Source organism: Scomber scombrus, chromosome 11 (genome assembly GCF_963691925.1).
Source record: "Scomber scombrus chromosome 11, fScoSco1.1, whole genome shotgun sequence".
NCBI classification, from domain to species: domain Eukaryota; kingdom Metazoa; phylum Chordata; class Actinopteri; order Scombriformes; family Scombridae; genus Scomber; species Scomber scombrus.
In genome coordinates, this window is record NC_084980.1 from 3,829,348 (window position 1) to 3,846,876 (window position 17,529).

Below are 17,529 nucleotides of genomic sequence, written 5' to 3' on the forward strand. Positions count from 1 at the left end.
ATGAAGTAGTCAATCAGAGAATTATCACCCAACTCTACAGTTCCTCTCAACTCTACAGAAAATGTTTGCATCTCATCTTTTATACATTATATATTTGTTTATACACAGTTATTGGCTAGCTAGTGAACATAGTGGGTAATTCAACAGCTATATAGCCAGATATTTCCTCTAACATGCTCATCATATCAATATTATTACAGCTTTTTCCACTACTTGCAAGTCACCCAAAAAGTCAAAAATCAATGCAGCTTTAAGAAGTTTGACCATTTTTAATAATACACTTGTTGGGTCATTTAAGCCATTTCAGTGTTAACAAAAAAAAGCAGGAGTCCATAAAAAATGTTATCAAGAACAAATATTACAGAATATATTTTAAAAAATGCCTCTTTCAAAATGCAGTAGTATAAAATATGATGCAGTAATATAAAAAAGATTTGATGTTTCACGCTGTTCTCTGTACCATTTCATCACAAACTGGGAACTAAGTAGTCAAGTAGATCTCAGGATCTACAGTTGTCGTGGTAACGAGTCTGTCAGCTGCTGGTGGGACAGGGGTGGATTACTGTCTCCACCTCAGTGATCTCAGTCACAAGGTCTCTGATGATGGACACGCTGCCCAATGGTAGCTCAGGATCGCTTTCTTCCTCCAATTCCATTGGCTTAGAACTTTCAAGAACGTCTTCTTCTGGTTTTTCATATCTCTGCTCTTCCTCCTCCTCCTTTTCTTTCTTCTCAGCCACCGCTTCTTTACTGCTCTTCTCTTCAACTACCTTCTCCTCCTCTTCTTTTCTCTCAGTCCCTGCTTCACTACTGCTCTTCTCCTCATCTACCTTCTCCTCCTCTTCTTTCTTCTCAGTCCCTGCTTCTTTACTGCTCTTCTCCTCATCTACCTTCTCCTCCTCTTCTTTCTTCTCAGTCCCTGCTTCACTACTGCTCTTCTCCTCATCTACCTTCTCCTCTTCTTTCCTCTCAGTCCCTGCTTCACTACTGCTCTTCTCCCTATCTACCTTCTCCTCCTCTTCTTTCTTCTCAGTCCCTGCTTCACTACTGCTCTTCTCATCTACCTTCTCTTCACTCTCGCTCTGCTCTGGGGTCTGAGTGAAGGCGGTGGCGCTCTCTGCTGGTGATTCTGAGGACCTGCAGCAATCGTCGACACGTTCTCCACCTGTTTGCCCTTCATCTCTTTTCTTCTCCACCTGTTCCTCTTTTTCTTCTCTTGTCTCTGACTCCTCTTTCTGATCTTCGGTTAGGTTGTCTTCCTCCTCTGATGCCTCTTTCTGTTTGTCCCCTTTTACCCTTTCCATCTCCCAAATGTCCTTAATTACTCCCGTCAGGTACACAGCTCTGTCTGTGTTTTGCCGTACCGCCGTCTGTGGGACAGGAGTTGCCGTGGAGCTGCGACCGACTGCCTGGCTTAGTGAGCCGAGGCTAATCTTCATCGGACTATCTGTGTAAGGGTCTTGTGGGAGTGAGGGGATGGATGGCTGCGGGGAAGAAGCATCTTCTGTTGTTTGATTTGAGGCTGTGAGGTCAGGTACTGCAGGATTTTCAGGTGTATCGGATTGCTCACTTTGAGCACCTTCAACTGGGACAGCTGGGACTTCTGTGAGTTGCGGTGGGGACAGAGGGGATGCTGGGGGGTCTGAATAAACTGGGATGGGAGTACTGGATTCTGGGACAGTTGGGGATTCAGGTATAACAGCCGCATCAGAGTCGGGTAGGGCCGAGTCGGAAGATTCAGCTGCTGGTGGAGTGTCAGCTGTGAGCTGGACTTCTTTATTGGTTACCTCAAAGCAAGAAGCCTCCTCCTGAGGTTCATCAAACTGTTGTGTTACAATTATGACAGGAGATAGAAGCACTCTGCTCTGGTCAGAGATGAGAAGAGTACTGATATCCGTTTTTAGTTCAGGGTCACTCTGAGGGCCAACTGCAGCTGTGACTGACTGACCTGCTGCCTCCACAACAGGAGCAGATTCTGTACCTCCATCCTTTGGTTGGGGAGCAGATTCCTCATCTACAACAGGAGTAGATTCACTTCCCTCCTCCACCAAGGGAGCAGATTCTTTACCTCCTTCATCTACAACAGGAGCAGATTCTTTACCTCCCTTCTCCACCAAGGGAGCAGATTCTTTACCTCCCTCCTCCACCAAGGGAGCAGATTCTTTACCTCCCTTCTCCACCAAGGGAGCAGATTCTTTACCTCCTTCATCTACAACAGGAGCAGATTCTTTACATCCTTCATCTACAACAGGAGCAGATTCTTTACCTCCCTCCTCCACCAAGGGAGCAGACTCTTTACCTACTTCATCTACAACAGGAGCAGATTCTTTACCTCCCTTCTCCACCAGGGGAGCAGATTCTTTATTTCCTTCCTCTGCCAAGGGAGCAGACTCTTTACCTCCTTCATCTACAACAGGAGCAGATTCTTTAACTCCCTCCTCCACCAAGGGAGCAGACTCTTTACCTACTTCATCTACAACAGGAGCAGATTCTTTACCTCCCTTCTCCACCAAGGGAGCAGATTCTTTTTCTCCCTCCTCCACCAGGGGAGCAGATTCTTTATTTCCTTCCTCTGCCAGGGGAGCAGATTCTTTATCTCCACTTGGCACCCCTGAGGAGGAGTCTCGAGCTTGAAAGGCTGGGCTTCCTGGAGCAGAGAGAGGAGGCGTGTGTCCGAGCAGACTGTACTGACTAATGGCCAGATCCGTAGTGTCCAGTAGGAGGTTGTTGGTCTTCTTACTGGCAGCGTCCTGGACCACTGAAAGGGGAAGAGGACAAGTTATAAAATCAACTTTGGGCAAGTTATGTCCTATTTTACATCTCCAATTTTATGGATGCCTTCTCAGTGTTTTGGTCTAACTCCGGTTAATGGGATGTTGCCCAAATGATGACCCTGTAGACCAAATCCCAACAGAAGTCATCTCAAGGCACTTTACACACAGAGCAGGTCTCGACTACCCGAGAGACATACTTCAAGAAAAGCTTCTCATATCAGAGGGGTTGCAAATTAGTGGCCTTTAGTAAGACTAGTGGAACCAGTTGCACACTGATGGTGGTTGGCATTCAGATGGAGTTGCCTTTCAAACCAGTTGGGCTGAACACTGCACTAGCCTGAGCAGATGCAATGTAGACATAAGGCTGGATCATGCCGCCAAGCATCTGCTCTTTGCTTTGGCAGTTCAGGGAATGATGCAACAACTCTTAAAAGGTGCACTAGATCAGAGAAAGATGTGAAAAGTTTTCTGATACATATGGGTGATGGCTTGACTACTGAGTTTGCCATGGCATTAAGATAAAAGTTAGGTAAGGGTTGAAGAATGGTATTGATAGGTCCAAACATCACCTAACATGAATACTGGGCTCCCATAAGAAAACTCTCCCGGTGTTACAACCGACAGGGCCATAGTTACCATAGTTACCATTAAGGACACAAAGGTCTTGTACTTTCAGTGAATTTGTTAAAAAAGGAGACGTGTTTGGTGCCAAGTAAACAGTTTTGTTCCACCCGACACAAAGAATGTCCTAACCCCCAAAGTAATATTGTAATACATATTTACATTCCTTAAATGTTTGTGTGTGTGAGGCCTTTATCTGAATATTTTGCAAAGGAGATACACACACCACAATTACAGGAAGACTTCTCTCCGAAATTCAACAGGAAACAAGGATTTGAAGCTTGTTAGATAAGCTATATTTAGACACAGTGCTAAACTCAGTTAATACGTCACACAGACAGGCTTGAAGAACAACTTACTCAGCCTTTAAAATTCTTCTATTTTAATCAGTTTGTACCAGATCTTCACATTTAGTTCCACGTCTTATCTTTTCATGGCTGATAAAAACCTCTCTGACATTGAGCAGTATTAATTTGTATGTGGAAGGTCTGTACGTGTGTGTGTGTGTGTGTGTGTGTGTGTGTGTGTGTGTGTGTGTGTGTGTGTGTGTGTGTGTGTGTGTGTGTGTGTGTGTGTGTGTGTGTGTGTGTGTTTACCTGTCTCTATCTCCTTGCTGAGGATGTTTCTCAGAACATCATCATAGACATTATGAACCAGGATAAAACTGCAGTAGTCTGAGAAGATGTACTGCTCGAACTGCTCGAACTCCTGCAGACAGAAAACACATTCAATGCATTTTATACGATGAAAGTACTGAAATGAGACAGAATATACATATGGACACTGTAATGTGTAAGAGATAGTGTGAGCAAACTGCAGTGGTTGTATTTGACTTACACTCTTCCACTTGCTGTGCATCCCCCTGGTGAGAGCAGGATGAGTGATTTCCAGTAGAGCTTCCTCATAGATCCTCCGCTGGACGACTCTGCTGTCGTAGTCCAGCTGCTGCTCACACACACATTTGCAAACTTGTAATTTTGACCATTATAATGCTTTATTGTCCTTTTTTTGAACACATATTTCAACCATAGAGTGTATCTAGGGAGTAGAATGGACTGTATGTGACATGATGTGGAATAATGAAACTGTAATTTTATGGTGTAATTTTGGGATACTGTTGGTGGATGTTTTGCTTTCTTTACCTTCAGGACTCGTCCTTTAGCTCGGTCCATCTTGACAGGAACCTGAGAGGGCTGCAGCCTGGTTGATGACTGCAGGAACAGCTCTAAGGTGTAGACAGCACTGTCCAACAGCTGGAAGACAAACATCACAAACACCATGTCAACATGAGAAAAACTTCTATTTTATTTCTGCTTCTTAAAAAGCTGAGGTGGAGGCCATAACTGAATCTCCAGCATTAGTCCATCATACCTGCTCCATCTCCAGATGTGCAGAGTGAACCAGACGCTGGGCGCTGTTCAATCCAAACCTCTGCTTTAAGTCCTGAAGCTTCACAGTCAGATTCGCCACCTGCCGGTAGCAGGGATCCAGACTGATGGAGCGCAGAGTGGACAGAGCCTGAAGAACACGCACAAAAACACAATCATCTTACAAAATCACTTACATTAATTTAAGCACACATTTCTTAATTGTCTAGTCTTTCTCAATCGATGGACATGCACACGCTGACAACGCAAGAGTCTCACCTTCTTGGTCTCCTCCGTCCGTTCATTTGTGTTTGTGAAGGCGGTGTCCATCTGTGTTCGCAGTGTGTGTTGCATCTCCTGAATTCCTACACTTATGTTTTCTGTCAGCGCCTCGAGGATGGAGGACATGTAGGGCGCTACGGAGTCGTTGCACACCTTCTCTGCTTCTTTACATATACAGTCTGGAACAAACACACAAGCAATATGTATCAAACTTATTAAACTTCTCTTGACAGGAAGTTCAGATTGTAGGTGCAGTATAATGTTCACCCTCTAAAAACAGCCAAAGTTGATTTATCTTGACATGTTTAGACCAGATAATGCTCAACGTGTGATACCTCGCACTTTCTTCTCCAGGAAGCTGTGGGAGGTCATTATCTGGTCCAGATCTGATCTGATGAGAGCCTGCTTGGTTGATGCCGTCTGACGACACTCCCCCTTCAGTGTCTCCAGACTTGCAGTCAGCTGCTCCAGCACCAACATGTAGGTTGCCTGCACCGTCTGTACACAAAGAAACATAATAACAGCACATCAGACAAACGCTGCACTACATTCATCACAGTTGTATACAGGAGTGAGTTAGTGTGCATGCTATGTGACACCAGACAGTGATGATTTAAAAAATGATAATCTCAAATGACTGCCCTACTACTACTTTTATGTCCACTAGGTGGCAGCACAACAAACTTTAAACACAACACTAATAAACTGTATTATAGTCTTATAAAAATGTTTGTGGCTAATGTGTTAGCATATTAACACATCCAGCAGACTCAGAGCAATGTTAACATTCATTGGAAATATGTGTTTCACGCCACTTGATGAATGTAAGTCCAATATTAACTCAATTATATTTTGTTCTGACTAAGAAATCTGCCTGTTTAGCTGCTAAATGCTGCACTTTGTTCAGCAGCTATTCTCTAACACACAATGGTTATAATTCTGTGTGGGGTTGTCACTATGAGAAACACCTTTCATATTATAGATACTCATTCGATAAGTTGTTAATATATTGATTAGTGCAGCTTTAAAGTGAAGTCAGATTTTTTTCTGTCAGAATTTACACTTAAATATCTGAATTCTTTGTCTTGTCTGATAAATCTAATGGCAGCAGTGTTTGGGGTGTGTTGTGCTGCTTGAAATAAAGTAGTCATGTGTTTATCCACACCCACAACATCTCAGTGGGGTAGGTGCTTCATAAAAAAATATATAAATAATAAATAAATATATGCACCCGCACGCTGAATCAGAGCTCCCTATTCTTTATGTTGCGACCAGGTGTGATGTGGTGTCATGGGATGTGATGTGGTGTGATGGGATGTGATGTGGTGTGATGGGACGTGATGTGGTGTGATGGGACGTGATGTGGTGTGGTGTGTGGTCAACAACATTCACAATTCTGTTTTACTTGCATAATGTCTTTCCATCTGACATTATGTTCACATTAATCAATCAGCTGATCAGTAGTGAGTGGTACAGCTGCCACTCAAACCCTGTGTCTCTGTTACTCTGAATAAATCACAAACAAGTGTCAAATCTCAACTATTTTTTTTATATGAAAGACATTAAAACTGTAAACGGTGAGGTCAGTGGATTATCTAACTAATTAAACTAACTAAAACTGGTTTTAGAAAGACATTATGGTTGAGGCTTTTTTGTAATGTAAATTTAAAATGTAGATTTTAAACACTTTAAGCACCATAAACAACATTTTCTTCATGTATTTTATATTTTAATCTGGATAATCAAAGATATCTCAAATAAAACCAAAATGGCTATATACCATAATATTTGAGAAAAATGCTTATTTTGGTAATTTGGGAGAACTGACCCTTTAATATTGTTGAACACATTAACAATTACATTATACTTTACATGAGGCCACTCAGGACTTTCAGAAAGAGTTGAACACACATGAACGACCCAAGACGACATAGAGAACGTGTCACATGACTATAATATAGATTGTGCATTGAGCATCAGATCCGTTGTGTATTAGGTGACAGTTACTCACCGCCAACCACTGTCGCATCCTCTCTGCCTTCTTGCCCTTCACCCTGGACTGAAGCTGGCTCTGTAACCACGGCAACACTTCCACCATCACCTGAGAGGCCAGCACCTAAAAGCACATATATTTATTTAGCAAGGGGGCGAAAAGAGACACGTAGACAATGAAGTGTGCGTGTGTGCATGCGTGTGTGTGTGCGTGTGTGTATGTGTGTGTGTGTGTGTGTTTGTGTGTACTCACTTGTTCTTCAGTGCCCAGCAGTATTTCCCAGGATTGATAGCATCCTAGGTCCTGGCGGTAGAGTTGGAGGGCTCGGATGTACGCCTGGCTCTCATAGGAGGAATCACACCAGGGGTCTGCAGGAAGTGTGGAGGAGTTTGTTTGAAATCATGATGAGCCTTTTTCTTACATTCTCCTAACTTTTCTTTAGAACGTCAAATGTCCTTTTTCTCTAGAAGAGGACATTTGATAATATTTACTTCCTTTTATGCATTTCTAACCTTTACAGACAGTAGAGAGATGACAGGAAATGAGGGAGACAGATGCAACAAAGGTTCCAGTTGAGCCCTTTACCCATATTCATAAATAATTGGTAAAGACAGTGAAAAGTGGAGCTACTTGTATTCTAAATGTCGACTTCTGGTAAGTTTCTTAATTATTATACACAATTTTTTTTCCTCACATTCTATGGGTGTTCATAGTCACATGACTACTTTGTTTCAAACAGCACACCACAAAAATGTTGCTATTAGATTTAACAGAGAATAATAAAGACAAAGAATTCAGATATTCAAGTATAAATTCTGACCAAAAAAAGCAACTGATCAAAATTGGTTGAGAAAAAAAATGTCTAAAATACAAAGTATTACAAGAACTTACAGGGGTTAATATAGTTTAAATAAATGGAGCAAATGTGTTATAAGGATAGTGAATAAAACACATTAAACTGCATGTTACTGTTTTCTCCTGCAGTCATTGCATTAGATGGTATCTGTGGCTAAAACAATGAGGCCGGACACAATTTCTGTTCATCACTCATCATCCTGCTGCCAGTAAATAAAGTCACTCGAGGGCCAAAAGGCGTATTAATTCACAGCTGTAAATATATCCTATAACATCCATATAACAAATGCATCATTTCCTTCTGTTAGAGTAACGTTTGCTTAAAGCTACAGTGACAATAAACTATAATTCACTAGTATTATAACCAACTTAATATATTTGTAACCAGTTTTGTGTTTCTTATCTCTTAAACAATACTAGATTGCTGTAGATTTCACATCAAGCATGATGATGATGTAAGCTCTAGTGTTGCTGTGTTTATTGGTGTTATATCCTATTATTTTTCCTTTTTGTTTCTAGTTCCCCATAAGGCGTTTGGGTCATCGTCTCTTTCTCAATTTATATCAGAATTTTGAGGAACAGAAACCTCCGTCAGTTCTGAGCCACGAGCATACTTCACTTTATCATTAACAGTAGGAATCACACTAATGTAACTAAAAAAACGACCGGCAGGCAGAATGAAATCATTTTCCAGCTGATGTCACCGGCATTTGATGTGCTCCGGTGGTTCGAGTGTCGGAGAATCGAGAATACATCGATAAGTCGTCAGTAAACATACAACCTGAGAGTATGCTTTTATATAGTGTAACGGCGGGGGGGTTCATTCACACATACGCAAACACCCTTAACCGATGTGTTGGTGACCTTATTTCCTTTTCTAATTTTAAATATAAAGTCAGTTGCTACATCTGTGTGTTAGTCACTGTTACATTGATACAGGCATTAAACACACTGTTTTAATGAATACTGACAACATATGGAAAGGAAACCCATACGCATTTCTTTAGTTTTTGGGGTTTTTAGATAGGGTGTCGTCTATGCAACATTCTGTTCTTTGTCTTTTTTTTTTATCAGTTTCTATATCTCGTCACCTTATAAACTTGCTCTGACTAAAGTGTTGCAACTGCCTTATTTACATGTCTAGCACACAAGGAGTAACATTGGCTTCAAACAACTCTTGAGAGGAAATATACGGCTAGCGGCTAAAATGATCCATTATGTTTATTAGTCAGTGTAAACTTTCTTTTGTCTTTGACATTTGGTGCAGAGTAGGTGGTGCACAGAGAGGGGTTTATCAGAGGGCTTTTTGTTTCGTGAAGACAGCTGGTGTTGGAAACAGCACTGATGAGAGCAGTGAGACCAAACCAAAAGGCCGCAGGGCATAAAAACACAATAGAATGAGCCGAAAGACGATACGATGCTTCATAGAGCCGAGGGGGGAACTGCAGACACTGGTGATGACTGTTGGTTTTTTCATTATGAGCATTACAGTGCACATACAGTCATTTCGAGACGTTGTTCATAATGAAACATTAACTTTTTTTTGTTGGAACGTATAAAGTAGCTTGTGATTTTTTATGTGGAAGTTTCATCCCTTGCTTTCAATTTCATCCAGATAACTGATAAAGAAACACTGACAGTCATTTTTATGAGTAACAAAGGGAGCTGTTATCAGTTTGTTCAAAATAATGGAACTTAATAAAAGTAAAGGGAGAATAATATTTGAAAAAAAGACATATTTTGGGTTAATACAAATAAATTCAAGTAAAATAGTATGTGCGTGGCAGTTGAATATGTTGTTTCCTGTTGCTGCTGAGGGTATCTTGGTGGCTGTGCAGATGTGACATGCAATGTTTTTCGCAACCCTTCACAAAAAGTAGAAGGGCTGTTTTTGGCCTGTATCCTAGCTTACCACACAGGAAGCTGACAACATTAATATTTTTATCTATCACCCGGGGCAACTGCCACCACAAGAGTGACGAGCTGAAAAAGAGCTGTAGCGTTTACAGCCTCATTTTGACATTAGAGAAATGCGGAAGTGCGGTTTGCTATTAAACGCTTCATACCGCCTCAGTGGTGGGATGATGGTTAATAACGTTAAAATAGTTTTGAAAGTTAAGATGGTGGAAAGCACGTGATAATTATCTATCCGGATATACTTCGAGGCGAGCTGTGATGAACTGTACATCATTAGTCAATTTCAAATGAAAAACTTCACAAGCAGCGATTAAATGATCTTTTTTTTTTTTTTTTTACTTAACTTTTCTTCATACAAATTAATTTATTATTACTATTATTACTACTACAGTACTTACTGTAGGAAATATACTTATTGGCTTTCTTTTTGAAAGTGAAGAGGGAAGACTTGTCAGTGTCATGCATGGATGTATTATAAGAGTTGGATATGGCGCCAATGCTCAGCCTATTAGCCATTTATTCCCAGTGGTCAATCATGGTATTGCAGCAAAAAAAAAATCCCCCTGCTGCCCAAAAAGCATTTTCTCCATAGACCACCATTGTAAAAAAAGACGACATCTCGAACTGCAGACAAGGTCAATTATGACTCTTTCTATTATGACTTTTTGATCCATGAAGGTTTTATATGTGTAAAACCCTCCTTGAGCAGAGAAAAGCAATTATCAACGTCGTCACAATGTAAAGTCTGTGGGCTAACAGGGAACTCACATAGGAAACACTATTGCACATACTCAATGGGCTGCATAATGTGGAAGTTAAACCGGAAACTAGAAATGTAGAATGTAGAACCTAGCCTGGCTCAGTTCAAGTTCACTGATGAAACAGTACGAAAGCATTGTATCTGTAAATATACAGAATTGTTCAAAAGTAGAGATGAAGTTGGCCACAGAAAAAAAGTGTGTTTTAAGTGTTTTACCGAGGTTGCAGTGTCTAATGCAGGTCTTGAGGGCAGACAGAAAGGGATCTCTTTCCTCTTCCTGTTGGAACAGGAAGCAGGTGTGACCCGTGTAAGGCAGGTGCAAATACACAGCGAACATATTTGAGGATGACACCGCCGAAGAAGAATCCTCCTTCACTCCTGAAAACACAGAGAACAGCATTAGAGATATTCCACAGTGGGGTAGTTTACGTTCAACAATGATAACAGCTGAGGTTTAGGTGAACCATGGGCCTTTATAGGCTTCAAGAGCCTGACCCAGACTTCATGGGCCCTGACTATGCACTGTCTTGAGACACAAACTTTACCTTTAAGCAACAAAACCCAAACCTGACCCAAAGTCTGTTATTTTGCTGCTTTGGCCCGGTGTCGAGTTCAGGCCTAATTATTTACAAATTTAGTTCATTCATAAATGTTTCTCATTCTCTCTTTTGACTGCACCAATTGTCCATTTGGGTCATGTGTTGCAAGTATGCAATGCCTTGTGGGAAGAGTGAAAGAGACAAGAAACAAGAAACCAATCTGTTGTATTAGCCTGGTAAGTGAACTCCCAGTAATGGAATAAACAGAGCACAAAGGTAGCGTAGGGGTCTCGAGTCAGGGTTGGGTTTGAAATTTGGCAGTTCCGGTCAGGTTCAGTTGGGTCCAGTACAGGCTGGGTGCGGGTCTCACATTTTAGGACAGTGCCGAACTCAAATATATAACAATATCATCGACAAGCTTATCATTACTGGCTTAAACCAAGTTTTCTTAGTGACTGCTTCAATTGTTAGTTTGAACTTTTGAAAATAGACCGAGCTGCTTTTGAGGTAATTACAACCATAAAGTGTTTCATCAGTGTTAAATCCTTTGTTGTTATTCTTGTAAACTGCAGACAGCAGACACTTGAACAAACCAGTCAATCTGAAACCTCAAACGTAAGCGATGTGAGATTTAGAGAGACATTTAGTGTTTGTATGGGTTTGAACTTTTGACATTTCCTGTCTCCGTGTTCAACACCAGAAATTCAGATTGAATCCCATAAGAGCTGATGGTCCACGCTTTATCATGTATGGCTGAGTGTTAACACTGTAAATCAAACTGTGTTCAATATTGTAGATTTATTGTTGTTTATAGGAATAAGTTAAGACTACCGATGAGTATTCCAGCACAGGTTCTCTCCAGCAGAGCTCTGGATTCCTCTTCTGTGGTCAGCACATTGCCACCTGCTGGCTGGAGGACCAACTTAGCTGCAACACCACGATTGAAAGTCTACAGGTGGAAATACAGACCACATGTGTCCAGTATTAGTTAACATGTGATTTCACTCTGAATGTCTCGTTTTGTATGTGAAAATGTTACCTCCATGTTTTCATGTATCTCCACTTTGTAGTTTCTTCTCAGAACGATGAATCTCTCTTTGCATTTCTTTCCCTGCTCATCCCAGCCAGAAGACTTAATACTTCCTTGGTACAGCACGTCCTCTGGAGCATACTTAGGCTACACACGCACAAACATACATGTAAGTTTTACATCTTGAGCACCTAAGCACAGATTTGACATCTTTGTCCAGCATGAATAGAGAGTAAAACAGGGTTGATTGATTGACAGTTGGAGCTCTTACCCTGTGTGTGAGCAACAGGCCCCTTCCCTCTTTCTTAGGCTCCAGCTCCTGGTGTAAGTGGCCAAGATAGGCTGCAGAATACTGCTGACGGTAAAACTCACTGAATTTCTGGAAGGTGTTGTTAACAAGTCCTGGAAACATGCAAACACACACACACACATTTTAAAATGATATCATATGTATCTTTATTTGTCTGGTACACGAACAGTCGCTAGTGGATTTAGTCTTAAAGTAGGGGTTCACATATTTTCAAGTCTGTGTTAAAATAATAATCAGGAGCCCAAATGAACATTGAAATCAGTTTTTCTTGCTGTGCTGATTCCTCCTGTTCATACTGACCATTAGAAGATCCCTTCATGAGGGATGATTGACAAAATCCACAGTCATCCTGTGTAAAAATGGATTTAAAAGTTGATGTGAAGCTTCAGCCGTCAAAATAAGTCAAATCAAGTCTTCTATGTTTCAACATTACAGTGTTTTTAGTGGCAAAGTTCCTTTTTTTGTTACTATACTTCCACCACAGCTCAACAGGGAAACACTAAGAGGGAATTTGATGCTAAAAACACTGTAAATGTGTCAGATATCACTTGATATGACTAACTCAGACTGATGAAGCTGAATAGTAGCTTCACATGTACTTTTTAATGACTGTGTGGACACACTGGATTTTGTCCTCCATCACTTCCATTGAAAGCACATTTGAAGGAGATCTTTTAATAGTCAGTATGAACAAGAGGAATGATTGAATGAGTGACCACTTTTACATTATTAACAATGAATGAAATGACCAGACAGCTGATATAATCAAAAAAGCTCTCATAAGCCCCAATTAACTGTAAACTACCTGCACCAGTTCAGGCAGACACAACTAGCAACAAACTTGTTGAGGAATTAGCAGCTAAAAAGACAAAAAAATGTTGTCAGGTGAATGACTTATGGCTTTTGAGTGATTAGACACATGAAGTGAAATGAATACTTATGTTGCTACCTGCCTGTTTAATATGTTACTAGGCAACGTATAAGCCATAAGAACATTATAATGTGACAGTACATCAATGTGAAACTCTTCGGTCTTTGGTGTGCAAAACTAAAAATGTGGTCTTAAACACTCCAAAGATACTACTTCATTCAATGCTACCAAGTTGATGCTTTAATGAGGTTTTGGTGAGGGGAAATGTGAAAATGTGAAAACCAAAAAGCACTACAATATATACTATGTGGGGGCATGTGACTGTCTCACTTCCGCTGCTCTGGTCTGAGCTCAGTAATTAGTATGGTTGGTGAGGTGAGAAAGAGTGGATGAAGCTGACAAAAAAACAGTTACCCCACACACACACACACACACACACACACACACAATTAAGTTTCCTATCTCCGATTAAATTCCACAACAATCAATGACATACGCACAACGCGTTGTATGAAAAGCAAACACATAACCGCACACAGCTAGACTCACAAACCCAAACAGATATACGCCCATGCTTTGTGGGTGTAATATCATTTTGTGTCAATCAAACAACTGGCTTTCAAATCTCATCACATAGAAGTCAGAGCGATGTACCAGCCCTTAGCAAAAAAGTAGTATACTTGAAGTTCATTTTATTAAGTATGCTTGAGTGTAAGTATAAGTATAGCAAGTATACTACGGACCATGTACTTGTAGTGTACTAGAAAGTATACTAATTTAATACCTCTTCGGACTAAATTGGAACATTTTTAAGTTTATAAAAGTATACTTTAAGTATACTTTATTAGGTCATTTTAAGTTTACAAAAGTACACTTTCAAGTATACAACAAGTACACTCATCTATATACTACTAGTGTACTAGGTATAAACTTCTAGTCCACATTTTATTTTATTGAAGTATACTTAAAGTATAGCACAAGTACACTCTTCTATATACTGCCATTGTACTAGTTATATACTATATGATCATCAACATATAAGTTTATAACAGGGGTAATACGTCAAAACTAATGTGTGTAGTGAAAAACATTTTTATTCTGCTAAATGAAATGTAAGCACGAGTCAATGACTAGACCTTAGATTTACTAAGTATAAGTACTTTGTGGCAGAAAGAAGTAAAAAGTTTACTAAAGTACAAGTAGAAGCTTTAGTATTAAAGTATAAGTGTAAGTCTTAGTATTAATGTACTTAGTCTTAGACTTTTCTTTATACTTTTGAGTATACTTCACTATACTATTCTTAAGTATATAAAATATAGTATATAAAAAGTAAACTTCAAGTTTTAGTATAAAATAAGTATACTCGTAGTACACTTGAATAAACTACTTTTTGCTAAGGGAGTATGTGTTTAAATGGATGTAATGGACTCTCTATCGTGATAAAGTAAGGCTGTGCTGTGTATGTGATACAACACACGTGTGTCCATCTGCAGGGAAAGATGGAGATGTGTTTGGATGTGTCTCGGTCACGATCTCACTATCTTAGGTATTTGTTTAGACTGTGTAACCATTATCCCATATTATTAAGGCCGCTCCGCAGCCCGCCTTTCATCTCTCATGCAAATAAACACAAAGTAGGGCTCAGGAAGATCAGACAACCCATAATAATGTAATAGTTGGAAATGGCTGTAATTACATTCTAGTTTGCGGTGAAGATTAGCGGCAGGATGTGAGCGTGCTGATAACACGTATGGGAATGCACACATGGAGGAATAAGCAAAAGCATTCCTCACAGCACATTTCATTTGTTTTAAAGACAAAGTTATTATCGTCACACTTTTCTTTTTTTGTCCATGTTGCCATCCCATTGAAACTGATGCGCCAGACATCTTGGTGGCCTAATGTTTAGCACTCATAGCATTTAACCACAACATCGATTCCGGTTGGTAACATTTGTCGCATGTCACACTCGCCTACCGCCATGATTCCTGTCTGCCCCCATCACCACCGCTTAGGAAACTATGCAATCAAATCGAAAAAAAGATGAGTGACAAATTAACGGTAAAACCTGAATAAATGGTTAGAAAAACTTAATGGAGGTAGATGTTTCCACACAGGTGCACGTCATGGTGCGATTGAGCAATTAACATCCGATCATGCTCTGTGGCAGGTATAGAAATGCTGAGCGCGTCCAGTTGATTCTGATTTTGGATCAGATTTTTGGCAGGAGCTTCAGTCACAAAGACGTTAAAGTTAAAGTGCGATACATAGAAGAAGAAAAATATAGCGACTGTTCCTCAGGTGACTGAGAAAGTCAATCTAGGACGAGATCGGACTGTGTCAGCAAGAAAAGTCCATCGACAGTTACATAGAGAGGGATATTATAACTGGGTTGCAGTGCATAAACGCCTCATTACAAAGATGAATGCATGTTATAGAGTTCAGTGGTGCAAAGCAATAGGCAGCATTTAAGAGATGTGATATGATCAGATGAGTCATCCTTCATCTTATTCTTGAGAAATGGAGCGAATATGTGTGTGTGGTGTACACCAAGAGAAGAGTACGGGTCTTGAATGCTTGCTGTTATGCTCACTACAAATCAATACAATCCGAGTGATCACCTTTTATCCTATGATGAAACATTTCTATCCTAATGGGAGTGGTGTCTTCCAGGATGTTAACGCCTCCATCCATAGGACAGGAGGGGTCATTGATTGGTTGGACAAGTTTGATAATGAGGTGAATCATATGTTATGGCCTTCAGAGTCACCTGTCAGTCATGGTCAATACACCAAATGACGGACTATCTTTTAAAGAGAGGTAAAAGCATGCATTCCATACATTAAGAAACTCAACTGAGTAACATTTGAGTGAGGTGTAAGAGAAGATAATGTCAGGTTTAAAGGAAGAAAACAACACAAATGCAACTGCAACACCTGCTACATCCTTAACCACTACTGCTGCGGTTTTCACGTTTGATCCTTTCTATGCATGATGCTGAGTATATAAATATACATATAAACAAAACAATGCAGAAATATGTTTGGTTTTACCTTTGATGTGGCTGATTTTAGCCTCATCCAACAAGCCGGAAGAAGATGCTCCCATAATTTCTCTTTTCCCTTAATTGTGTTTCTGAGAAGCTTAATGCAGTGAAATCGGCAGGAAATGTAAATGAGCTGCTAGGGTTTGTGTCAAGAGGTTTTTGGCTCAGCTCATTTCCTCTGCTCGGTGAGTCAGTCAGTGTGTGTGGTGAGCTGGGAGGGAGGGACTCTTTAGAGTGATGTGAAATGTGCCACAGCGGTCGTCTCACCAGCTGGAACCCTGTACACAAATGCCACGACCTCCCTCGTAGGGCCACCTGCTGGTGAACGCTTTAAATACAGCAGTACTATATCTGTAGCTATGTGCAACAGTGTTACATCAAAATAACACATCACAGTTACAGTCCTGCCTATTTTAAAAAAAGTAATGAACTGACATACGTGAGAATAATGTTAACTTATCGACTCTCACGAGGTGTTTTTGTGTTGTTTACGGGGTTTCAGAGATTTAGTGCCTTGGTGTGCCATTGTGCAAACTCCTCCAACACCTTTCCATTGTATCTTTCTGGCAACACTAGTTGTGTACGGGCAGTGTTCAGAATGTACAGAATGTCATCGCCTATTGTTAATTTGTCCCATTTTTTCTGAACTGGCATTTTGTCTAAGGACTGAATGCTCTCAGCTCAACCCTGACTGCAATGCGCTGCCCCCATTCAAATGAATGAGAGGACTGATGTCGGTCTGAACACTGGCCCACGCAGTGGCTCTATACTTGCCTTCTTGTTTTTGGTACAGTACTGTGATGGACAATGAATGGTAACTTCAGGGGAACCCAACACTGGTGTGTAGAGCAGTCAATCAGCTGTCAAACAGTTCATGTGATTGGCTTGTTTGATGGTAACAACAAGTCCTTTTACCTTGTTTTTGGTTTTCTGTCCTTGTCAGGAACCTCATCTGGGTCTGTGTTTATAGCTTGTAAAGACAGCTGGCTTTTCGGGCCAGCGGTGGCCGAGTAGACCGAGCGTTTCTCTGAGTTGGCCAACATTCTGAGGTTTCGGGTTCAAAGCAGACTGGCAGCATGTGGGTTTCATGCTGGTGTGATTCACTGCAGAAGGTGTTGCAACTTTCTAAAATATCTGGGCAGGCGAGGCTGTCATCATAGTTTG

The 17,529-nt window shown here is 40.6% G+C and overlaps 1 protein-coding gene across 2 annotated transcripts; it reads right to left on the reverse strand.

Moving 5' to 3' along the window:
• Positions 1-51: 51 nt before the first annotated feature.
• LOC133990369 (protein Niban 1-like) lies at positions 52-16,538 on the reverse strand. 2 transcript variants are annotated; one of them, XM_062428655.1, is made up of 15 exons: positions 16,373-16,538; positions 12,410-12,540; positions 12,148-12,285; positions 11,940-12,057; positions 10,786-10,947; positions 7,290-7,405; positions 7,056-7,160; positions 5,380-5,542; positions 5,042-5,223; positions 4,767-4,913; positions 4,538-4,648; positions 4,233-4,340; positions 3,992-4,103; positions 2,102-2,758; positions 52-2,068 (listed from the first exon to the last, which is right to left on the reverse strand). In XM_062428655.1, exons 1-15 carry the CDS (start codon positions 16,425-16,427, stop codon positions 534-536), a joined length of 3,840 nt encoding a protein of 1,279 aa, XP_062284639.1. In that variant the 5' UTR covers positions 16,428-16,538; the 3' UTR covers positions 52-533. The 2 variants fall into 2 exon arrangements, with proteins under 2 accessions (XP_062284639.1, XP_062284638.1); XM_062428654.1 differs by having other exon boundaries at positions 52-2,758.
• Between the last annotated feature and the right edge of the window lie 991 nt (positions 16,539-17,529).

Coding starts and splice junctions, on each gene's coding strand:
- LOC133990369 (XM_062428654.1), bottom strand. CDS start 16,427: ATGGGAGCATCTTCTTCCGGCTTGTTGGATGAGGCTAAAATCAGCCAC. Junction 12,286..12,409: donor GCCTGTTGCTCACACACAGG/GTAAGAGCTCCA, acceptor GTGCGTGTGTAG/CCTAAGTATGCTCCAGAGGA. Junction 5,543..7,055: donor GGATGCGACAGTGGTTGGCG/GTGAGTAACTGT, acceptor CTTTGTGTACAG/ACGGTGCAGGCAACCTACAT.